This window comes from Lissotriton vulgaris, chromosome 5 (genome assembly GCF_964263255.1).
Source record: "Lissotriton vulgaris chromosome 5, aLisVul1.2, whole genome shotgun sequence".
NCBI lineage: Eukaryota > Metazoa > Chordata > Amphibia > Caudata > Salamandridae > Lissotriton > Lissotriton vulgaris.
In genome coordinates, this window is record NC_141693.1 from 1,940,143,372 (window position 1) to 1,940,165,089 (window position 21,718).

General features: G+C 45.6%; 1 protein-coding gene and 2 long non-coding RNA genes across 3 annotated transcripts in view; 1 reads left to right on the top strand and 2 right to left on the bottom strand.

The window, feature by feature from the left end:
• LOC147717812 (uncharacterized) overlaps positions 1-21,718 on the bottom strand; it is a 363,057-nt gene that overhangs the window by 6,348 nt on the left and 334,991 nt on the right. Inside the window, exons 18-19 of the mRNA XM_086924599.1 lie at positions 10,801-10,859; positions 1,793-1,888 (exon numbers count right to left, since the gene is read on the bottom strand). Of these exons, the coding sequence (XP_086780725.1) occupies positions 1,793-1,888; positions 10,801-10,859 (155 nt within the window). The remainder of the gene's footprint in view (positions 1-1,792; positions 1,889-10,800; positions 10,860-21,718) is intronic.
• Positions 2,980-4,662, bottom strand: LOC147717813 (uncharacterized). Its single transcript, XR_015296100.1, has 5 exons — positions 4,552-4,662; positions 3,792-3,890; positions 3,636-3,699; positions 3,460-3,544; positions 2,980-3,100 (listed from the first exon to the last, which is right to left on the bottom strand). It is a non-coding gene; the product is annotated as an uncharacterized LOC147717813 (long non-coding RNA).
• Positions 8,126-9,808, top strand: LOC147717814 (uncharacterized). Its single transcript, XR_015296099.1, has 5 exons — positions 8,126-8,236; positions 8,898-8,996; positions 9,089-9,152; positions 9,244-9,328; positions 9,688-9,808. It is a non-coding gene; the product is annotated as an uncharacterized LOC147717814 (long non-coding RNA).

The window sequence follows — 21,718 nt, forward strand, 5'->3', positions numbered from 1 at the left end:
GATACGAAAGAGCCATAGAAACAAAGAACTACCTAATAGACCCTACTCCACCCATCCCACCCTGCACCCCTGCAGAAGGCTACGGCCTACCCCCCCCAGCAGCGTGCCTGTCGCCCTAATAATGAACCCGAAATATAGAAAAAGAGAGTATAGGGAAATGGAAAAGGAAAGAGAGAAAGAAAGGGCCTGGGGGGAGGAACCAGTAGCATATGGTACGACCCCCGCCCCCCGCCCGCTTACGCAATAAGTAATGCCCAAAACGAAACTAGCGAGTATTTAGCCACACGCAAATACGAAAGAGTCAACAAAGTATCACAATGTAAGGCAGTCCATAACTCCATATACCAATCAGTAGTCCTCCGAAAAAACCCGGGTTCATCCTAGTTCCTTCTTGGCCATCGTCGCTATGTACGTAGATCCAGTGGGCATAGGACATGGCTGTGAAAAGAGGCCATGGAAAAATTGCTGGAACATAAACGGAGGCAGCCAATAGGATCCCCTCTCACGTGGGCAATGCAGATACAGTTCACAGCAGCCGTATAGACCAATGTCAATGAACTCCAGCAGTTCCAACCGTTCATGAGTAGAACCATCGCCTTCCCGGCCAGGAAGCGGGGAACAATCAACAACAGCACCGGACCCATCCGCATCCTCAAAAGCTGGCCCGGGAGGAACGGCGGCCATTGCTTCCCTCTGCACGCAGAAATCCCGGACCAAGGTCGACCACCAGGACCTCAAAGCTTGCAGGACGTCGCTCACCGTGGGTTCGAGCTCATCAGTACAGGCCCAGGAGGAGTGCAAGGGCAAGAAATCGGCATCCCGGGACCCTGCACAAAACATGGCATCTGCCGCCATTTTGCGACAAGTACGCCGTCTCCCCGGATCAGCCTCCAAGGGTGAGCACAACAGCAGAACCCCGGCAGGATCCCCCTCAAGCGCACAAGCAGCACAGCGCTGAAATAGTGATCACAAGGGAGGGGGACCCGCCGGTGACATCGTTCCATCAAGGTCCTTCTTCGCCACCAAGTGAAGGAGCCCGGTACGGCCGGACGGCAACAAAGGGGGGAGCCACCAAACACGGCGTTCCCAACCCACAACTTGCCGCACACCACCTCTGGAGCACCGGACGAGTGTCCCAGGCGCGTTCATTTGCCTCTGGGCTCTTCGCACATCGGCATCTTCCGGCCGACCCCAGACCTCCACCCAAGGCCGCCGCCGACACCGTCTCGCCGGCAACTCGCGAGGGGCGAGGCCCCGGTCTCAACCCCGGGAAGGCCGCACTGTCCGGGAGGGCACCGCTGTGGATCCACCGAACACCGGACCCACCGGGATGGACGGTAAGTTGCTGCAAAGCTCTGCATAGAAGTTGCTTTCCGTTTTGGGCAGGATAATCGACAGGATATTAGATTTCAGGCACGTAGGGCGGCGGAGCCGAGCTAACGTGCGGCCATCTCGTTGTCGAGCTCGGCTCCTCCCTCCCATCCTTCACTTTTTGATTATTTTTTACATAGTCCAGCATCAGGTAATTTTCACATAAGTGTTTAATAATACAGAGAAAAAATCGGCCGGAACCTGGAGCGTGTGCAGCCAGTATGACCAACAAGAATACATGTGCATGTGCACCTTGGGTAAATACCTGTGAAGCCTTAGGTTGGACAATCAATCCCTAAGGGTTCTCAAGTGTGCATGACTCACCTTCTATCCAATTAAGTATGTATATATGTATTTAAAGAGGCTTATGATGTGTGAAACAAGCCAAAGAAACAATGGAACCATGCGCCACTGCACTTACTCAAGATGTGGAGGGCCACTTCCTTGTTGTGATCGACGGCCTTCACGAGCAGGCAGCCCTGGCAGGTGGGGTGGAACGTCATATAAACACTGTTTTCTAGAACAGAAAAAATATTTTATGAGATGAGAACTTTGAGGTAAGGAATAGAGCAAAAAGAATCCCTAGTCTGATTACCAAAAATGGTCATTGTGATGTCAGTGAGTGTAACCCATAAGGTGTAGGACACCAAGAGCTCAGATTGAAGTCAATTAGAGAGAAAACCCATGCTTCTGTGTGTAGAAGGAAAAGAGGAATAGTAAGCACTTGACTGGAGGTCTCGGAGGTCATTGGGAAAGACTGTTAGCAGTTAACTGTGCATTTTAAAGCACCATGTGAATACAAAATCAGTATAATAACTTCCTGTTCAGCTCTGGTGGGGATGAGGTGGTTGTGCGCCTGGGAGAGTTCCCGAAGGGTGGGACTATCAGATGATTTCATATGGCAGACACATTGATTTCATCATATGGCTGCTTACTCGCCAAATCAGTTGATACTGGGAGTTGCAGCCTGTATTTAGTTCAAATCAACTTGTGTGTAGTTCACACGTACACCCTTGTATACATCAGGAAGATGAGCCCAATTGGTTGTCTTCACAACTGTATTTGCAAACTATTTGATACCGTTTGATCTGGGTATCGTGTTTTTTTCCGTCATTTTCTGGAATCCCATTGCAGGATCAAACATCATGTATATAAATACCAGTATTTGTAAAGCGAACAGCTACCTCCGAAGTGGTGTCCCGGCGCTGGGGGCCCTTAGGAAGATTTCAAGCTATTGCCCAGACACACATGGTGCTGGGCTAACCTGACGTTACAAAAAATTGGAGGTACCCCTGTTACATATGACAAGGTGGGGGGAACTTGAGCACTCAAAGAGAAACACCCTGTCTTGGTTGTTTTAGGTACGATATCCTACCGTATGGACACCGAAAATAGAATACTTTAGAAGTCTATAGACCTGTAGACTCCCAAAATCAAATAGAAACTAGAGCAGGGCAGTGTTAAGTAGACAAGTAGACAAGTAGACAGAATGAATAAAATCAGATAATAACACCAAGTGAGAAAATATATCAGAATATAAACAATAAAATGTATTACCTCCCGAACGGGTTACAATCTAAAGGAATGATTAAAAACCACTATAGGCCACCCAAAGGTGGACAGTTCATAAAAACAATCATGTACAAGCAAGTGAACACAGTCGACGCAGCGTTTCGGTGCTTAAAATAATCTTCACACCTTCCTCAGGACGTTCACAACAATTTGATATCTAAAGCAATCAAAGAAAAGTTTTTTTTACTGTCAGATAAAAAATTAATTAATTAACACATAAAACATTATGCCCTTTGTCTACCCTTAAGAATAGTTCTAGCTCCTGCATTTTTATCACCAATTTCAATGCATTCTCCATTTCAACATGTATAATTACTAAAAGATCTGAATTTATAGGTCCTATATGACCAGATATTCTAATCTTGTGCTCGGTCAGAAAGCTCACAAGGCCACTCTATTTTATCTATATATATAAAGTTGTTATACACCCCTCAGACCTTTTATGCCTCGGGTCCATCAAATCTTAATGTTCTGTCTGGGGCTACAGAGATTTATACATAAATGGATTATAGGTACCTGTTCAAAATATAGGATGAATATGTCAATTCTTTTCATCCGGCAGACTAATTTATTGTCTTCAGCGGAATTATTCTCGCTCAGGCTGTGTGGTAAGGAGGCACAAAAAGTATTCAATGATTTTTCTCCCTATTTTTATGGCAATTTCATTTAAAGACTATACAATTATAAATTACCTTCTGTAAGGATGCACGTATGTTCTAGGTGCACGGAGGGGCCACCGAGGAATAATATCAACACCTGGATACATAAGAATCAATCCATGTTTTAGTTTTTTACAATTTCAGGAAACTCATTTCTTATTGTACGTATCATCACATATTTACACTAACCTGATATTTATTCAGGCTATCACTGATAATTGTACGACTCTTGTGGATTGTCGTTTCTGAGGATTCTTCGTGAATTTAGAATACCCCAATTTATTGGCTCTAGAAAAAAATATGAAAGGGGACCTTGTATTAATAACCGGGTGTTTTTTTGGGAAATGATTACTGATGCACTTCTATATCGTTAGCGTTGTTTTAATTAAGGGTATGCTCTAAATGTCCCAGAGTAAATGAACAGACAATGCCTTGTTCCAAATGAAATTTGCATTCTGCATTGTGGTACTCCGCAGTTCATTTATCATATTCTATGGAGCCTACTTAAGGAAGTATTTCCCTTTCACCAAAGTCCCATTTGGGAAACTTAAATGAAGAAGTTATATATCATTTAAAACGGTGTTGCCATTCGAAAAAATGTTCTGTCTCTCACTAAAAGGACGGTACAGGGACCATATGTGTATGGGACCAAAGGACACAGTCTGTCTTTAAGATGTAATTAACGGACACTTTCTGAGTAGACAGTAAACTTATGAGTAATAACTATCTAGCAGTGGACCCAAAGTTTTCCACGCTATGTCCATGTGTTACAATGACGTTAAGTACAAGTCAATGGGGCATTTAAATCTATGTCGGCAATTGCGGTATATGCACGAACCCATGAGAACACTGCCTATTAGGAAACTATACTACCCATTAGAAAAATTTGCCATGGGTCGATGCTTCGACCCATTCTATTCTTGGGTAAGGGGGCAGAGTATATTCGTACCTGTGTTTATAGATTCGGCCTCCCTGCTCCTCCGTGCTGTCGTGGTAGTCGATGCTTTCGTGATGGTGCAGATTCTAACTGCAACCATTCACGATGGCGTTTTTATGCTGACGCCACTCTTATTAACCCGGAAGTGCACTGGCGGGCGTAGTCTTTATTTTAACCTCGCGTTTAGGTAACTTGAAACGCTCGTAATAGGTCAAATAGTGCATGTACCAATACTGTCCATAAGGCTAGGGCGAAGAATATATCAAGTTCGTGAAAAATGCGAGCCGGATGACCCGGAAGTGATCCATTTGCTGATACGATGCATATGAGGAAACTATGATAATATTTACCTCGTATATGATACTGAAGATGTTTAAAAAGTACAAGGCTGCTGGTAAAAAAACATGCTGTACTCAGAGTCCTTGTATAGAATTGCGAAACCAAAAAGATAAATCGATCGATATGGCGGCCATTTTGGATTGGGCATCATTTCTAGTATACAATTGGTCAATGTGTAGTTTGCTGCCTTAGATCTATGGTATAGCAAGAGAATAAACAATATACTTTCTCTATTCTACATTGTATATACTGTATATTCACAATTGATTCGACAACTAGATCCAAACATATAAAAAATATAAAACTGTACAAAAATCTTTTACAATTGGCATATGGGCAATTCGTCATTGATATGGAAATATGAAAAAATATTCAATTTATACAATAGATAATTCTACACTTCTTTGGTCCTGTTCATTTATACAATAGATAATTCCACACTTCTATGGATTTCTATGGTCTTGTTCATACTAACATTGGTAATTGGAGAACAGGATGTTTAGGCATGATACTACTCCAGCCACAGAGTCAATAATTCGTACAGACAACAGTTTATGAGCACATCATCACAAGGGCATTGGACCATGTAGATCAAATCTTTGGTTCTACAGTTAGCAAAATTTTTTATTTTATGGTCTACTCCATTGTATTGAATAGCATTGCCTTTGATTATCGATGTACAATTAGAGCACATATTGCATGGAAAATTCCCAGTGGGTAAAGGAGTGTTATTAATGGTATTAGGGGTTTTATGGTTCTTTTCTTTGAAGGTATGGACTAAGCAATTCCTGATGGTTTTGTTGCGACGGAAACTGAACATTGGTTTGGGGATGTTTATACCCTGTCTGTCATTTAACAGTGACCAATTTCTATTGATAATATTTTTTATTTTGTTACTTGCTGTACTATAATTTGTAACAAAAATCAGTCTCTCGTTGGTTTTTTTGTTATCCTCACCTTCAATGTTTTTTTTTAAGAAGAGATTCCCTATTATAATATTTCGCACGTTTGTATGCTCTTCTGATCAAGTTATTTGGATAACCTCGGTCTCTAAGTTTCTTAGATAAGGAGTCTGCATGTTTATTATAATCTGATATATTGGTACAGTTTCTTCTGATTCAGAAGAAACTGTACCAATATATCAGATTATAATAAACATGCAGACTCCTTATCTAAGAAACTTAGAGACCGAGGTTATCCAAATAACTTGATCAGAAGAGCACGTTTGTATGCTCTTCTGATCAAGTTATTTGGATAACCTCGGTCTCTAAGTTTCTTAGATAAGGAGTCTGCATGTTTATTATAATCTGATATATTGGTACAGTTTCTTCTGATTCAGAAGAAACTGTACCAATATTTCAGATTATAATAAACATGCAGACTCCTTATCTAAGAAACTTAGAGACCGAGGTTATCCAAATAACTTGATCAGAAGAGCATACAAACGTGCGAAATATTATAATAGGGAATCTCTTCTTAAAAAAAACATTGAAGGTGAGGATAACAAAAAAACCAACGAGAGACTGATTTTTGTTACAAATTATAGTACAGCAAGTAACAAAATAAAAAATATTATCAATAGAAATTGGTCACTGTTAAATGACAGACAGGGTATAAACATCCCCAAACCAATGTTCAGTTTCCGTCGCAACAAAACCATCAGGAATTGCTTAGTCCATACCTTCAAAGAAAAGAACCATAAAACCCCTAATACCATTAATAACACTCCTTTACCCACTGGGAATTTTCCATGCAATATGTGCTCTAATTGTACATCGATAATCAAAGGCAATGCTATTCAATACAATGGAGTAGACCATAAAATAAAACATTTTGCTAACTGTAGAACCAAAGATTTGATCTACATGGTCCAATGCCCTTGTAAGAAAGCATATATTGGAGAAACTGCGAGAGAAATCAAAACCAGGATAACTGAACATAGATCCGCGATTAGGACCCAAAAGAAATCTGCCCCGCTAGTTGAACACTGGATCAATCACAATCATAAACCAGAAGATCTTAGATGGTGTGTAATAGATACCATAACACACAACATGAGAGGTGGTAACGTTAACAACAAAAGAAAAAAAAGAGAACAGTTCTATATGTCTCTCTTTAATACGTTCCGCACTGGATTAAATAATAGGGAAGAATGGGAAAGGCTAATCCTGTGAGCTCTATTGGATTAATTCCCATCTATCTCATGTGTAAAGTCAGCGAATAAGACTGTGAATTTCTATACTTCAGTTCTAACAACTAGGAAGTTGGACCACTTAACTCTTAATAACAGAACAACGTCTTCCAAATATATAAGCCAGTTTATCCAATCTGATTTGTATCTTTTGTAGCCACTGATGATGTGCTCATAAACTGTTGTCTGTACGAATTATTGACTCTGTGGCTGGAGTAGTATCACGCCTAAACATCCTGTTCTCCAATTACCAATGTTAGTATGAACAAGACCATAGAAATCCATAGAAGTGTGGAATTATCTATTGTATAAATGAACAGGACCAAAGAAGTGTAGAATTATCTATTGTATAAATTGAATATTTTTTCATATTTCCATATCAATGACGAATTGCCCATATGCTAATTGTAAAAGATTTTTGTACAGTTTTATATTTTTTATATGTTTGGATCTAGTTGTCGAATCAATTGTGAATATACAGTATATACAATGTAGAATAGAGAAAGTATATTGTTTATTCTCTTGCTATACCATAGATCTAAGGCAGCAAACTACACATTGACCAATTGTATACTAGAAATGATGCCCAATCCAAAATGGCCGCCATATCGATCGATTTATCTTTTTGGTTTCGCAATTCTATACAAGGACTCTGAGTACAGCATGTTTTTTTACCAGCAGCCTTGTACTTTTTAAACATCTTCAGTATCATATACGAGGTAAATATTATCATAGTTTCCTCATATGCATCGTATCAGCAAATGGATCGGGGGTATCTCACAGGGGAATACCAGGACGGGTTCCCTAAGCAAGCGCCCTGAGACCTTCGGGTGATTTGTGCGCTATATAAGTCAAATTACATTACATTACATTACATCACTTCCGGGTCATCCGGCTCGCATTTTTCACGAACTTGATATATTCTTCGCCCTAGCCTTATGGACAGTATTGGTACATGCACTATTTGACCTATTACGAGCGTTTCAAGTTACCTAAACGCGAGGTTAAAATAAAGACTACGCCCGCCAGTGCACTTCCGGGTTAATAAGAGTGGCGTCAGCATAAAAACGCCATCGTGAATGGTTGCAGTTAGAATCTGCACCATCACGAAAGCATCGACTACCACGACAGCACGGAGGAGCAGGGAGGCCGAATCTATAAACACAGGTACGAATATACTCTGCCCCCTTACCCAAGAATAGAATGGGTCGAAGCATCGACCCATGGCAAATTTTTCTAATGGGTAGTATATTTTCCTAATAGGCAGTGTTCTCATGGGTTCGTGCATATACCGCAATTGCCGACATAGATTTAAATGCCCCATTGACTTGTACTTAACGTCATTGTAACACATGGACATAGCGTGGAAAACTTTGGGTCCACTGCTAGATAGTTATTACTCATAAGTTTACTGTCTACTCAGAAAGTGTCCGTTAATTACATCTTAAAGACAGACTGTGTCCTTTGGTCCCATACACATATGGTCCCTGTACCATCCTTTTAGTGAGAGACAGAACATTTTTTCGAATGGCAACACCGTTTTAAATGATATATAACTTCTTCATTTAAGTTTCCCAAATGGGACTTTGGTGAAAGGGAAATACTTCCTTAAGTAGGCTCCATAGAATATGATAAATGAACTGCGGAGTACCACAATGCAGAATGCAAATTTCATTTGGAACAAGGCATTGTCTGTTCATTTACTCTGGGACATTTAGAGCATACCCTTAATTAAAACAACGCTAACGATATAGAAGTGCATCAGTAATCATTTCCCAAAAAAACACCCGGTTATTAATACAAGGTCCCCTTTCATATTTTTTTCTAGAGCCAATAAATTGGGGTATTCTAAATTCACGAAGAATCCTCAGAAACGACAATCCACAAGAGTCGTACAATTATCAGTGATAGCCTGAATAAATATCAGGTTAGTGTAAATATGTGATGATACGTACAATAAGAAATGAGTTTCCTGAAATTGTAAAAAACTAAAACATGGATTGATTCTTATGTATCCAGGTGTTGATATTATTCCTCGGTGGCCCCTCCGTGCACCTAGAACATACGTGCATCCTTACAGAAGGTAATTTATAATTGTATAGTCTTTAAATGAAATTGCCATAAAAATAGGGAGAAAAATCATTGAATACTTTTTGTGCCTCCTTACCACACAGCCTGAGCGAGAATAATTCCGCTGAAGACAATAAATTAGTCTGCCGGATGAAAAGAATTGACATATTCATCCTATATTTTGAACAGGTACCTATAATCCATTTATGTATAAATCTCTGTAGCCCCAGACAGAACATTAAGATTTGATGGACCCGAGGCATAAAAGGTCTGAGGGGTGTATAACAACTTTATATATATAGATAAAATAGAGTGGCCTTGTGAGCTTTCTGACCGAGCACAAGATTAGAATATCTGGTCATATAGGACCTATAAATTCAGATCTTTTAGTAATTATACATGTTGAAATGGAGAATGCATTGAAATTGGTGATAAAAATGCAGGAGCTAGAACTATTCTTAAGGGTAGACAAAGGGCATAATGTTTTATGTGTTAATTAATTAATTTTTTATCTGACAGTAAAAAAAACTTTTCTTTGATTGCTTTAGATATCAAATTGTTGTGAACGTCCTGAGGAAGGTGTGAAGATTATTTTAAGCACCGAAACGCTGCGTCGACTGTGTTCACTTGCTTGTACATGATTGTTTTTATGAACTGTCCACCTTTGGGTGGCCTATAGTGGTTTTTAATCATTCCTTTAGATTGTAACCCGTTCGGGAGGTAATAAATTTTATTGTTTATATTCTGATATATTTTCTCACTTGGTGTTATTATCTGATTTTATTCATTCTGTCTACTTGTCTACTTGTCTACTTAACACTGCCCTGCTCTAGTTTCTATTTGATTTTGGGAGTCTACAGGTCTATAGACTTCTAAAGTATTCTATTTTCGGTGTCCATACGGTAGGATATCGTACCTAAAACAACCAAGACAGGGTGTTTCTCTTTGAGTGCTGGGCTAACCTGACGCCAGTGCTGGGGATCGAACCGTGAACCCTGTGGTCCGGAGTCAGACACCTCTTCCACAATGATACTGATTTCCTGTGATGTTGTCAGTATGTAAATAATGTTATTGAAACCTGAAAAAACTTCAAATCTATTGGCTACAGAAATGTTGGCAAGGGTGGGAGACCTCAGCGTGTCACTGTGAGAGAGGCCCTTGGTTCAGTAGCACAGGAAGAGCCCGGCATAATGTCGATGTGTAGGATCCATCAAGCTGCGGTTCTGGGAGATCTCATTTGGATTCTAATCTCGTTGTGAGTGCGCGTGTGATCACTGAAGGATCTCATCATCATGCCTGTGTCCTTGTGAAATAGACAGCTGCAGTTCTGCGAGAATTCACTGGGATCACATCTTTATGTCAGTGTACGTATGATCCATGAAACAGTAGTTATGTGAGCACTCTTTGGGATCATATCTTGGTGTGAGTGAGTGTGTGATCCATGAAGCCGCAGCTCCGCAAGGTCTCATTGGGACCTCATGTTGGTGTGAATGAGTGAGTGTGTGATCCATGAAACTGCAGATCCGCAAGGTCTCATTGGGATCTCATGGTGGTGTCAGTGAGTGTAGGCTCTTGAGTATTGAAGAATCCTAGAACTCAATGCAATGTCTGTGAATCCTTAAGTGCTTTTTTACATAGTAATAAGAATATCATGTGCTCACCTTTGTGAATGACAATCTTGGGTCCTCTAACCTCTACATCTTTCACGGGCCAGCTCTGCCTGCATGAAATCAAGAGGAACAGAAAACTTGAGGGGCAACACCAAACATCATGTCACACATCGTAGAGTGTTCTAAACACCAGGCGGCAATCACAAATTGCGGGAGCTTGAAAGTCCTATTGTTGGAACTAGAAACATTCATTTCACATGCTTTCAATATTTTTTTTTAAATGCTGGGCTTGTACCACTCTCATGTTTTTGGCACCGAAAGTGATTTTCGACTTGTTTTATGCTTTATGTACTGTTGATAGGATATTATAATTAATGTATACAACCTAAAAAGCAGTGAAGTTTGGTAGTTAAGGTTAGCTCAACCAACCATAAAATCCACAAATGGATTGCTCATTTATTTTTGTTATCTGTGGCATTTGTAAGTGCAACATTCACCATTTAGATGGCCATTTGACAATGGAATAAACAACATGGTGATGGAGGGTATTTTTGGACTTTTGGTTGAGACCTCATTCCAGTCCAGGTTTATCGCCCATCATTCCACTTTACAAACTGCCTTATGCTAATCAATACTAACCCGGCTTCTACTAGGTACAGTCCACCCACAACTGCCAGGTGAGGCCCCCTCTAAAAGGGAACACAAGCAACCTCAAATAGATTTCAGCTGAATTTGACCTCGTCAGTCGGGTGCAGCTTGGGTAATATGGCACTGTGAGCATGGGACCCACATCTAGGCATACTCGTTGGACTTAAGCCATCTTACCATTGAGCACAAGAGAAAGAGAAGACAGACATGTTTCAAGAGCCAAGACAAGACAACAATAGGGAGGAGTGTCCCGCATTGATGAAGAGAGGGTGTTTCCAAAGTTGGAAAGCTTATATCATAAAGTAACATTCATTATTTCTTGACATGTGATGTCATGTGATGGAGAGGAGAAGATCCAAAGTGGAGCGAAGGCATTAGTTGGGATTATTGTAATGGAACTGGGATGTGATGCATAATGAGCCTTGGCAGTGAAGTGTGGCGTGAAGGATGCATTGGGTCCTGTATTAAAAAAATTGGTTTCTGGGAGCAAGTGTAGGCTGGCGTGATGTAAATCTTGGATAACTTGGAAAGCAGGTAGTACTCTTTGGTATCTTTTGATGAGGAATGGTGGAATATTGACATTGAAACAAGTACTGTAGTCAAGCGCTGCCAACATCATCTTTCTTTGAACTAACTAAGATAAGAAAGAATCCCTTGGGTCTGTATAGGAAAGATGCCGGTTCAGGCCCCTTGAGTTAGGCTAGGCTCAGCACGGAGGCCAGTGACCCAAGATTGTGATGAACGGGGAAGTATATTGCATGTTCTGGTGGCTTGAAGAAGACCACTGCTATGGATTGGCAGTGAGGCTTCGGACAGGGCAACCAGAGGATGGAAGCAGTTAGAAGTGGAGACTGTAGAAATAACAGTCCCTCAGAATGAAAAGCGATGACATCACTGCTGATATCATGTCTGATGCCACAGAGCTGGTGATGGCGAAGAAAGGCTGGTGTTCCAGTGGCAGCCTACAGACGAGCAGAAGTCCTTACAAAGACCACAACTTGTATATCATGTAAAGGATTTCACATTTTCTATACGCAGCCATCAGTGTTCTCCACAGGGATGCTCTCCATTTTACAAATGTGCGATTCTTGTTTGTGATGCACAAGGAACCAAAATAAAGGAGTGTTTCTGCTAACTGATGTACATGGACACAAAGTAAATGAGTGTTTCCAGTAACAGCAGAAGCTAGCACAAAGACGGTATGATGGCCAAAGGCTGCAGTTCCACTGTCAGTCACCAGAGGACCCAACAGGGACTACATGGAGTTTCAAAACTGCAGTTCCAGTGAAAACCACCACTGAGATCACAAAAATATAAAAGGCAACCCTGTGCCCAAGGAGTTATGTAAGATGCTCAAGAAATGTTGATATGGACCTAAAAGTGGTGCCTCATCCACATATTATGAATATAATGTATATTTTATTTGGCGTATTCCCCTGCTTGAGTTGCATGTGTTACTGAGGCAATCAAAAGAAAATAAATGTGATTAATATAATGCACATTGAATTTATATTATTATGTTCTGCCATGTTATAATCAAACTTACATCAATATATTTCCAGTATTTAATCTAAATGCTGACTGCTTTTACAGTATTTTGTTATTGATTTCTAAAAGTTTCTAAAATGCAGATAATTGCTTGCTTCGTTTATTATAGTTCTTCAAAAGAGCATAGTTTCGCATAATAGATATAAGTGATAGAGTATCATGCCACTTTCTGTTATTTGTTTATACTAAGAGTATTAAGGAGAATGAAATAAGGTTATGCAAAATGATCACAAAGAGTGAAGGGTGGAGGGAATCTGCCAGATGACACTGGGACAGGCCATGGAGAATCATATCTCCAGTTCTAGTGGAAGGCTACCATTGGCTAATAAGCATCAGGGCAGCTGGCTTAGTAAAGCGAGAGTAGCAGAACTTATTGTTGCATTGAAAATGAGCTCTCTTGTTCAAACAGGTGTGTAGGTGCACACCATAACTGAAACTTGAAACACGTTTTAATTTCTGCTGTTCTAGAAGAAGAATACCGCTTAGAAGTGGAAAATGTATGGTAAGATCGCTAAACATTGATAACAGTAATCAATCATGCTGGAGTATTTCCTTTTATGCCCCCTTTTACTAATTGTTGCCACTGCCTTTGTATTTGCCTTCATAGTGGCTGCAATTCATGTTGTATGCACTAAACAAGGATTTTGATTTTTAAAAAAAATCTTTTAAAATGTATCTTATGTGTTTGTGGGTGCTTTGGTGTATAACTTCTAAGGGTTTGCCTAGGTGTCATTGGATGGAGCTTAAACAAAGATAGTGCCCTGCACCAAGTGCTTGCAGCATGTGCGGGGCATGGCCTAGTTTATCACATATGGTGAAAATGCCATAGGCAGCATAACCTTCAAAGCACCTTTAGCCATATGCACATTATCCCGGGTCACAGACTTTTATTAAATAGACTAAAGCTTTTTATACCCATCCATAACCATAGACCTGGTGTAGTCGATAAAGGACTTTGCTCCCGCCTGCTGCTTACTATTGGTTCACTGCAGTGTCGCTCTAGGTTGCTGTATCCTAAGTGGTTCACACAGCAGAATGTCAATTTCGTGTTTGGCAGAGGAGCACTGCCTAAGTTCAGTTTCCTCCTGCTTCAATTCTTTATCTGTTGTTTTGGAGAACTATTTTTTCAAATTATTGCAGCATAGCATGCCAAGGTTTATCTTCAAATATGGCGGCTGCGCCTTTCTTTTGTCGTGCATGGCGCAGCTTGCCTTCAAACATACTTTCACTCATGAAATGGGTGCAGCACTTTTTTTTCTACTGCCTAATGTCGTTCACAATTGGAAGATGAGCATTTGGAGGCAGAGCGCAGCACGTGCAATAGGTGTGGTGGCAGACACGCATCCCCGGACTTCTTCCACCCCCAGTGCTTCTGTCGGCTGAAGGCGCTTGACCTGCCCTTCTCAGCACTGGGTCACTGTTGTGTTTTTTCCCAGTATGGTGTGAGTGAAGATGTGCTTAGGAGGATACCAGAACTGCCCCAGTCTGTGATTGTGTTTTATTTTTGGGAGGTAGCCGTGCGTCCCTCCGCAGCCTCATGAATAATTTTACACTAGAATTTTTTGAGAGGCAACACATATATCTCAGTTAAGAGTTAAGAATCATGGTTCTTCATTGTTGAAGTCAATCTTAACCTTTATTCTATATTTGTTTAGAAAGTCACAGCCGGTGCATTTCACCGAACAAGGCGTCAAAATGTACAAAATGTAATTCTTACATCCGATCCTCTCCTGATATTTAAAAGAGGGTTCTGCCCACTACACCACCATCCTAGAAGGCTTGTCTCAGTACGGCGTCTGCATTCATATTCAGTTTTTCTGGCAATGTAAAAAAAAAACGATTTTTTTTTGCCGGGAATACTTAATACGAATAGCAGGAGAGGATCAATCAATCAATCAATACGCTTGTAGAGCGCGTTACTCACCTGTGAGGGTCTCAAAGCGCTGGGGGGGGTGGGGTGGGACAGGGAGTGCCGCTACTGCTCGAAAAGCCAGGTCTTGAGGTGTTTCCTGACTCTGAGGTGGTCCTGGGTCAGATGTAGGTGGGCGGGGAGGGAGTTCCATGTCTTGGCCGCCAGGTAGGAGAATGACCTTCCTCCAGCGGAGGTTCTGCAGATCCGTGGGACGGTGGCGAGGGCGAGGCTGGCGGAGCGAAGTTTGTGTGTTGGAGGGTGGAATGTGAGGCGGTTGTTGAGGTATTCGGGGCCTATGTAGTGGAGCGCTATGTGTGCGTGGGTGAGGAGCCTGAACGTGATCCTTTTGCTGACGGGGAACCAGTGCAGGTCTCTCAGGTGGGCTGATATGTGACTGTGGCGGGGGATGTCGAGAATGAGTCATGCGGATGCGTTCTATATGCGTTGGAGTCTTTTCTGAAGTTTGATTGTGGTTCCTGCATATAGGGTGTTTCCGTAGTCAAGTCAGCTGGTGACGAGGGCCTGGGTGACCGTCTTTCTAGTTCCAGTAGGGATCCAGTGGAAGATCTTACGGAGCATGCACAGGGTGTTGAAGCATGAAGATGAGATGGCGTTGACTTGCTTGGTCATCGTGAGAGGAGTCCAGGATGAATCCCAGGTTGCGTGCGTGGTCAGTGGGTGTCGATGCAGTGCCTAGTTCTGCGGGCCACCAGGAGTCGTCCCAGGCGGATGGGGATGGTCTGAGGATGAGGACCTCCGTCTTGTCTGAGTTCAGTTTCAGAAGGCTGAGTTTCATCCATTCCGCGACGTTTTTCATTCCTTCCTGGAGGTTGGCTGGGTCTTTGGTGAGGGAGAGTATCAGCTGGGTGTCGTTAGCGTATGAGATGATGTTGAGGTTGTGTTTGCATGCAATGGTGGCGAGGGGGCTCAGGTAGATATTGAAGAGGGTTGGGCTGAGTGATGAGCCTTGGGGTACCCCGCAGATGATCTCGGTGGCCCCAGAGCGGAAGGGAAATTGTATCAAAGGCGGCTGAGAGGTCTAGGAGAATGAGGGTGTTGGCTTCCCCGTTGTCGAGTAGGGTCCTGAAGTCGTCAGTGGCTGTGATGAGGGCAGTCTCGATGCTGTGGTTGGCTCGAAATCCAGACTGGGATGGGTCGTGGGACCCATTGGCTTTGAGGAATGCGGTCAGCTGCTTATTGACGATCTTCTCAATCACTTTCGCCGGGAAGGGAAGAAGAGAGATGGGTCGGACGTTTTTGAGGACTTTGGGGTCCGCTGTGGGTTTCTTCAGTAGGGCGTTGATCTTTGCATGCTTCCAGCTCTCTGGGAAGGTGGCGGACGCGAGGGAGTTGTTTATGACGTTCCGTAGGTGGGGAGCGAAGATGGTGTCAGCTTTGTTGAAGATGTGGTGAGAGCATGGGTCGGAAGGAGAGCCGGAGTGGATAGTGTTCATGGCGTCGGCGGTGTCTTCGGTGCTGATGGGAGTCCAGGCGCTGAGGATGGTTGTAGTGGGCGTTGGTTTGTTGGCTGGGGGGGGAGTCTGGGCGCCAAAACTGTTGTGTATATCGGCGATCTTGTGGTGGAAGTACGTGGCGAGGGAGTTGCAGAGGTTTTGTGACGGTGTGATGTCGTTGCTATTGGCGTTGGGATTGGAGAGCTCTTTTACGATGTTGAAGAGTTCCTTGCTGTCGTGTGTTTTGTTGTCTAACCGTTCTCTGAAAGATGTCTTTTTGGTGGTGCGGATCAACTGGTGGTGTTTGCGGGTGGCGTTCTTGAGGGCTGTCATGTTCTCTGTCGTCTGTTGGCGGCACCAGGTTTTCTCGAGGGATCTGCAGGATTTCTTTGATTCTTTGAGGTCGTCGGTGAACCATGTTGTTTTTCTGTTGCCGCGCTTGCCTGGGGGGTTCTTCAGTGGTGCAAGGGTGTCGGCGCAGTTGACTATCCACTGTGTTCGTGGTAGTGATGGGTGGTTTCTGGCTCAGTGATGTGGTTAGCTGGTCTGCTGTGATTTTGCCCCAGCATCTACGGGGGATCTGTTGCGGGTGGTGGTGGGATGTGGTCTTCTCAAAGGTGAAGTGGATGCAGCTGTGGTCGGTCCAGTGTAGTCCGGTGGAGTGGCTGAAGGCAACGTGGCTGCTGGCAGAGAAGACGGGGTCGAGCGCTTGATCGGATGTAATGCAGAATCATTGACTGACAGAGACGGGTGTGGCATTTGTATTTATGTGAAAACGGAGCCAGGACTAAATGTTTTATCTGCTGGGCCCACGGTTGCCCAGAAGTAGAAGTACCACTTGTGAGACTAATTAATATGGATATAATTGATCACTAAAATTTGTCTGTGGGGGGGCGTGGCTAGCAGCCAAGCATGGCGGCCGCATAGTGTGAGAGCTCCCGAGGGCACTGCAGCCTTTCCAAAAATCCGACACATTTATCCGACGACTAGCACGCCTGAAGCGGTGGCGTTCGAGCCCGGGACACAAGCGGTGTCACCGGTCCGAGTTTCGTGCAAATCCGAGCACCGGAGCCGGAGCAGCATCGTGTGGCGAGGCGGGGCCTATGTCCGGAGGTGAAGCACCGGCCTCGAGTGCAATCTTAACCCCAGCGGAAGTGAGACGGAGCCAGCCGCAACAGTGAGCACGCCCCGGGGCACCTCGGAAAGACCGCACCCAGCGCACAGCCTCTGGTGAAATCCTCCGGGGATTGGGCTGCCACGGACGCCGCACAGGACCGAACCAACACAGAGGTCAGTGCCCCACAGGCCTGGGCCACACGACCCGGAGACGGCGCCCGGCGGCGGAGCCATTACAGGCGCAGCAACGCTATACGAGGCGGAGGCAACCACCGCCTAGGGCCGAGAGACCAGTAGGCCGGAACGAGAGCCAGGTGAACGGTGCCCCGAGAGGGGGACACGCCACTGGACACATACGTGGGACCACAAGAGACCCCCTCAGGCCCGCAACCAGCGGCGTCGGCGCAGCAAAAGTAACCCAGCCCGTGGCGGCCGGTCCTCCACGCAAGGCGGCGTGGTGCATCGAGGGGACAGCACGGTGCCCGCTCCACCCCGGGCAGGAGTGGACGACAGCGGCCCGAAAACTCACACACCTTCATCTAGCGAGGCCCACCGTGGCCGGGCTGCTCCTATCCATTGGACACCTCAGTAGACCAGCGGGCAGCGATCGCCAGAGAAGTGTTCTCGGCACTAACACGGCCCAGCGCCATGGCGGGGAAGGGCCTTCGGAGCGGATCCACGCAAGCCAAACTGGATAAGTTTGCGTATGGACACCAAGGGCACCAGCAGACTACGGGGCGACCCTCCACGAGCCCTGCCCCAGAGGCAGAAAAGACAACAAAAATTACGCTTGAGGACATCATGAAAACTCTCTCGGAAGTTAAAACCACGGTGGGCGCCATCTCCTCGGAAGTATCTCTACTCCGCGCGGACTTCCACAAAATGGCGGAGAGGGTATCACAAGTAGAAGTGGTCACGAAATCGCTCGTGGAGGACACCTCAGAGCTCCAACTGGCCATGGAAAAAATGCAAAGAGTCACCAAGCTCCTGCATGACAAGCTGGACGACCAGGAAGGGCGTTCACGCCGCAACAACGTTCGTATCCTTGGACTTCCAGAGACAGAGGGTAAGGGGGCCATGGACCTCTATGTTGAAGACCTCATTAAGAACAAGCTCCAGCCGAAGGGCCTATCGCACTTCTTTTCAGTGGAGAGGGCGCACAGAGTCCCAGGAGGCCCGCCCAAGACGGGGGCAAATCCGAGGCCGGTGTTAGCCCGGCTCTTCAACTTCAGAGACAGGGACGCAATACTACAGGCGGCGAGGAACTCACCACCACTACGGATTCAAAATGCTACCCTGGCGTTCTTCCCGGACTACACGGCAGACGTGGCCAGGCGCCGCAAATCCTTCACGGAGGTGAAGAAAGCATTGCGGGAAAGAGAACTGCCGTACTCTATGATGTTCCCAGCTAAATTGCGGATAGTAGCCGAGGGGAAGACCTGGTTTTTCGACACGCCGGAGGTGGCTCAAGAATGGCTGGAAGGATGGCGACCAGTGGGACGAAGGCACCGCTCACAGCAAGATCGGCAGAGACAACGTGCTGACCAGACGTCGTCCAATCAATCCTCCCACGGACCGCACCAGGGAGGCGACACAGAAATTGAATCGGACCTTGAGAGGGATCCGCTGGACTCGGGGCAAATAGCTCCGGTGTGACATTTAATAGCTTTACTTTTCGAGACTGAGTGGGCCGCGGGACCGTGGCTCGGACGTAGCTGAGTAGGGTGGGCACAGGCAGTGCCTGGAGGGGACTCACCGACCCTACGAGCAAGTAAGATGTTTAGGGGGGAACTGAAGCACTCTGCGCAGTTGGGGATGCGGGCGGGAATTTGTCCGTGGAGCAGGGTAGCAGGGAGGGGGGATGGGCTTGCAGTCTGTTTGTTGAAATGTTTACACTTGTTTATTGTCATCGTTCGTTACCCACACAACAATATCACCCTGGCATTAACACGTCTACCACACAGTTTGACACTAGTCGACGCATGGGCCATGCCGCAGCACACGTTGTGTGCAAGACTTCTTCATCAGCCTAATGGCCAGACCACCTAACCACACGCCCACCGTAGGCCTCTCCGCGGCCGGGCAGATTCCCCCACTGCGCATAATGACATGGAATGTACGTGGTCTGGGTGACAAAATCAAGAGGGGCTTGATCCTTCAAGCAGTGAAGAGGCAAAACCCGGACGTGGTCCTCCTACAAGAGACCCACCTTACGGGTTCCACCTGTAAAGCCCTAGACAGACGGGGATACACAATGGCAGTCCACGCTGACTTCACTACCGGCTCCAGGGGTACGGGCATACTAGTGAGAAGATCCTCCCCCCTACTGGTATCCAGTCACGTAGCAGACGACCAGGGTCGATATGCCGCAATCCATGGCCAATGGGAGGGCAGGGCCCTAAACGTGGTATCAGTGTATATTCCCCCAGCCTTACACTCGGTGGCCTTACCAGCACTAGGCAAATTCCTTCTTGGCCTCCCTGACGGCGACATGATTGTTGGGGGGGACTTCAACGCAGTCATGGATCCTTTCAGGGACACTTACCCTACCAGGACAAGACCAAGGGGTGCTGCACCACTGTCAGACTTCGCAGAAGCCTTGGGCCTTGTGGACCTCGGGCGGGAACTACACACAGATGCCACCCACTACACTTACTACTCGGCGGTACACAACAGCTTGTCCCGGATAGATTACTTCATGTCACTGGGTTTGGGAATGGATATGGTAGAGAGGGTGGACACACTGCCCAGAGGGATCTCAGATCACTCTCCGATCGTCTTATCGCTGACCACCGGAGGGAAGCGGAATGCACGTCTATACCCAATCTACCCCAATTTTCTGACAATCCCCAAGATTCGAAGGAAACTCAAGCTGGCAACCTCACTATACTTCACTGAGAACACGGGCACAGTGGGATCGCCCTCCGTCCTTTGGGAGGCGTATAAAACTGTCCTCAGGGGGGCGGCCATTGCGGCAATCACGGGACACAAAAGAGACTCACGGAAAGAACTTACAGATCTGGAACTTGCACTGGACACGGCCAATACTGCTCATATGTCTGACCCCTCCCCAACCACGACACACACACTCATGCTCCAGCAACAACAATACCTAGCCCACCTCAGGACAACAGAGAAGGGATACATCGCGAACACCAGACATAGGGTCTATGACGTGGGAGACAAAGCGGGGCGTATGCTGGCATGGCTGGACAGGAGGGGGAATGGTACGAAGGGTATCCATAGGCTCAACACGAAGGACGGGCGGCCACTGGTGCACCCGGAGGCCATAGTAGGCGAACTAGCTAGGCATTATCGGGAAATCTATACGCCGGAACGGAGGGTCACACGGCAAATGGCGATGGCGACACTCGCAGACATTACCATCCCCTGCATTACACAAGAAGATAGTAACGCCCTGGAACTAGACCCGACGGGGGAGGAAATCCAGCTTGCGATCATGGCGCTACAGTCGGGTAAGGCGCTGGGCCCTAATGGGATGCCGGTGGAGTGGTATAAGACCGTAGCCGCAGATATTAGTGCCCCATTGCTGGACATGTACTTGGAAAGCAGAGACAGACTAGAGCTGCCGCTAGATCAACGTACGGCAACGATTGTAGCTATACCCAAACCCGGAAAACCACCGACAGAATGCACCTCCTACCGCCCGATTTCATTATTGAACATCGAGGCCAAAATACTAGCTAAGCTTCTGGCCACTCGCCTGCTGCCCCATCTCAGTACACTGATCCACCCTGATCAATCGGGCTTCATGCCCCACCGGAGCACGGCACTAAATCTTAGACGAGTCCATGGAGTGCTGGCACGAGCGCACCTCCTCACTGAACAGGCGGTGATCCTCTCCCTCGACGCCAAAATGGCGTTCGACTTAGTCGAATGGGAATACCTGTTTATGGTGCTGGAGCGCATGGGTTTTGGGCCAAAATTCATACGATGGATACGGCTACTGTACACAAACCCCGTAGCACAAGTGGTGGCCAACGGCCACACGTCGCCGAGATTCCCACTGGGCAGGGGAACCAGACAAGGATGCCCCCTGTCCCCCCTACTCTTCGCGCTAGTACTTGAACCCCTGGCCCTGCAGATTAGAGCAACACCTCTATTCGCGGGCATCAAGTGGGAGGAGGGGTGGGAGGACAAAGTCTCGTTATACGTGGACGATATGCTTATATATATGACCTCGCCCGACACCGGCATCCCAGCCCTGCTCGATCTCTGCAACACGCACGGGCGCACCTCGGGCTACACACTTAACTGGTCGAAATCCACT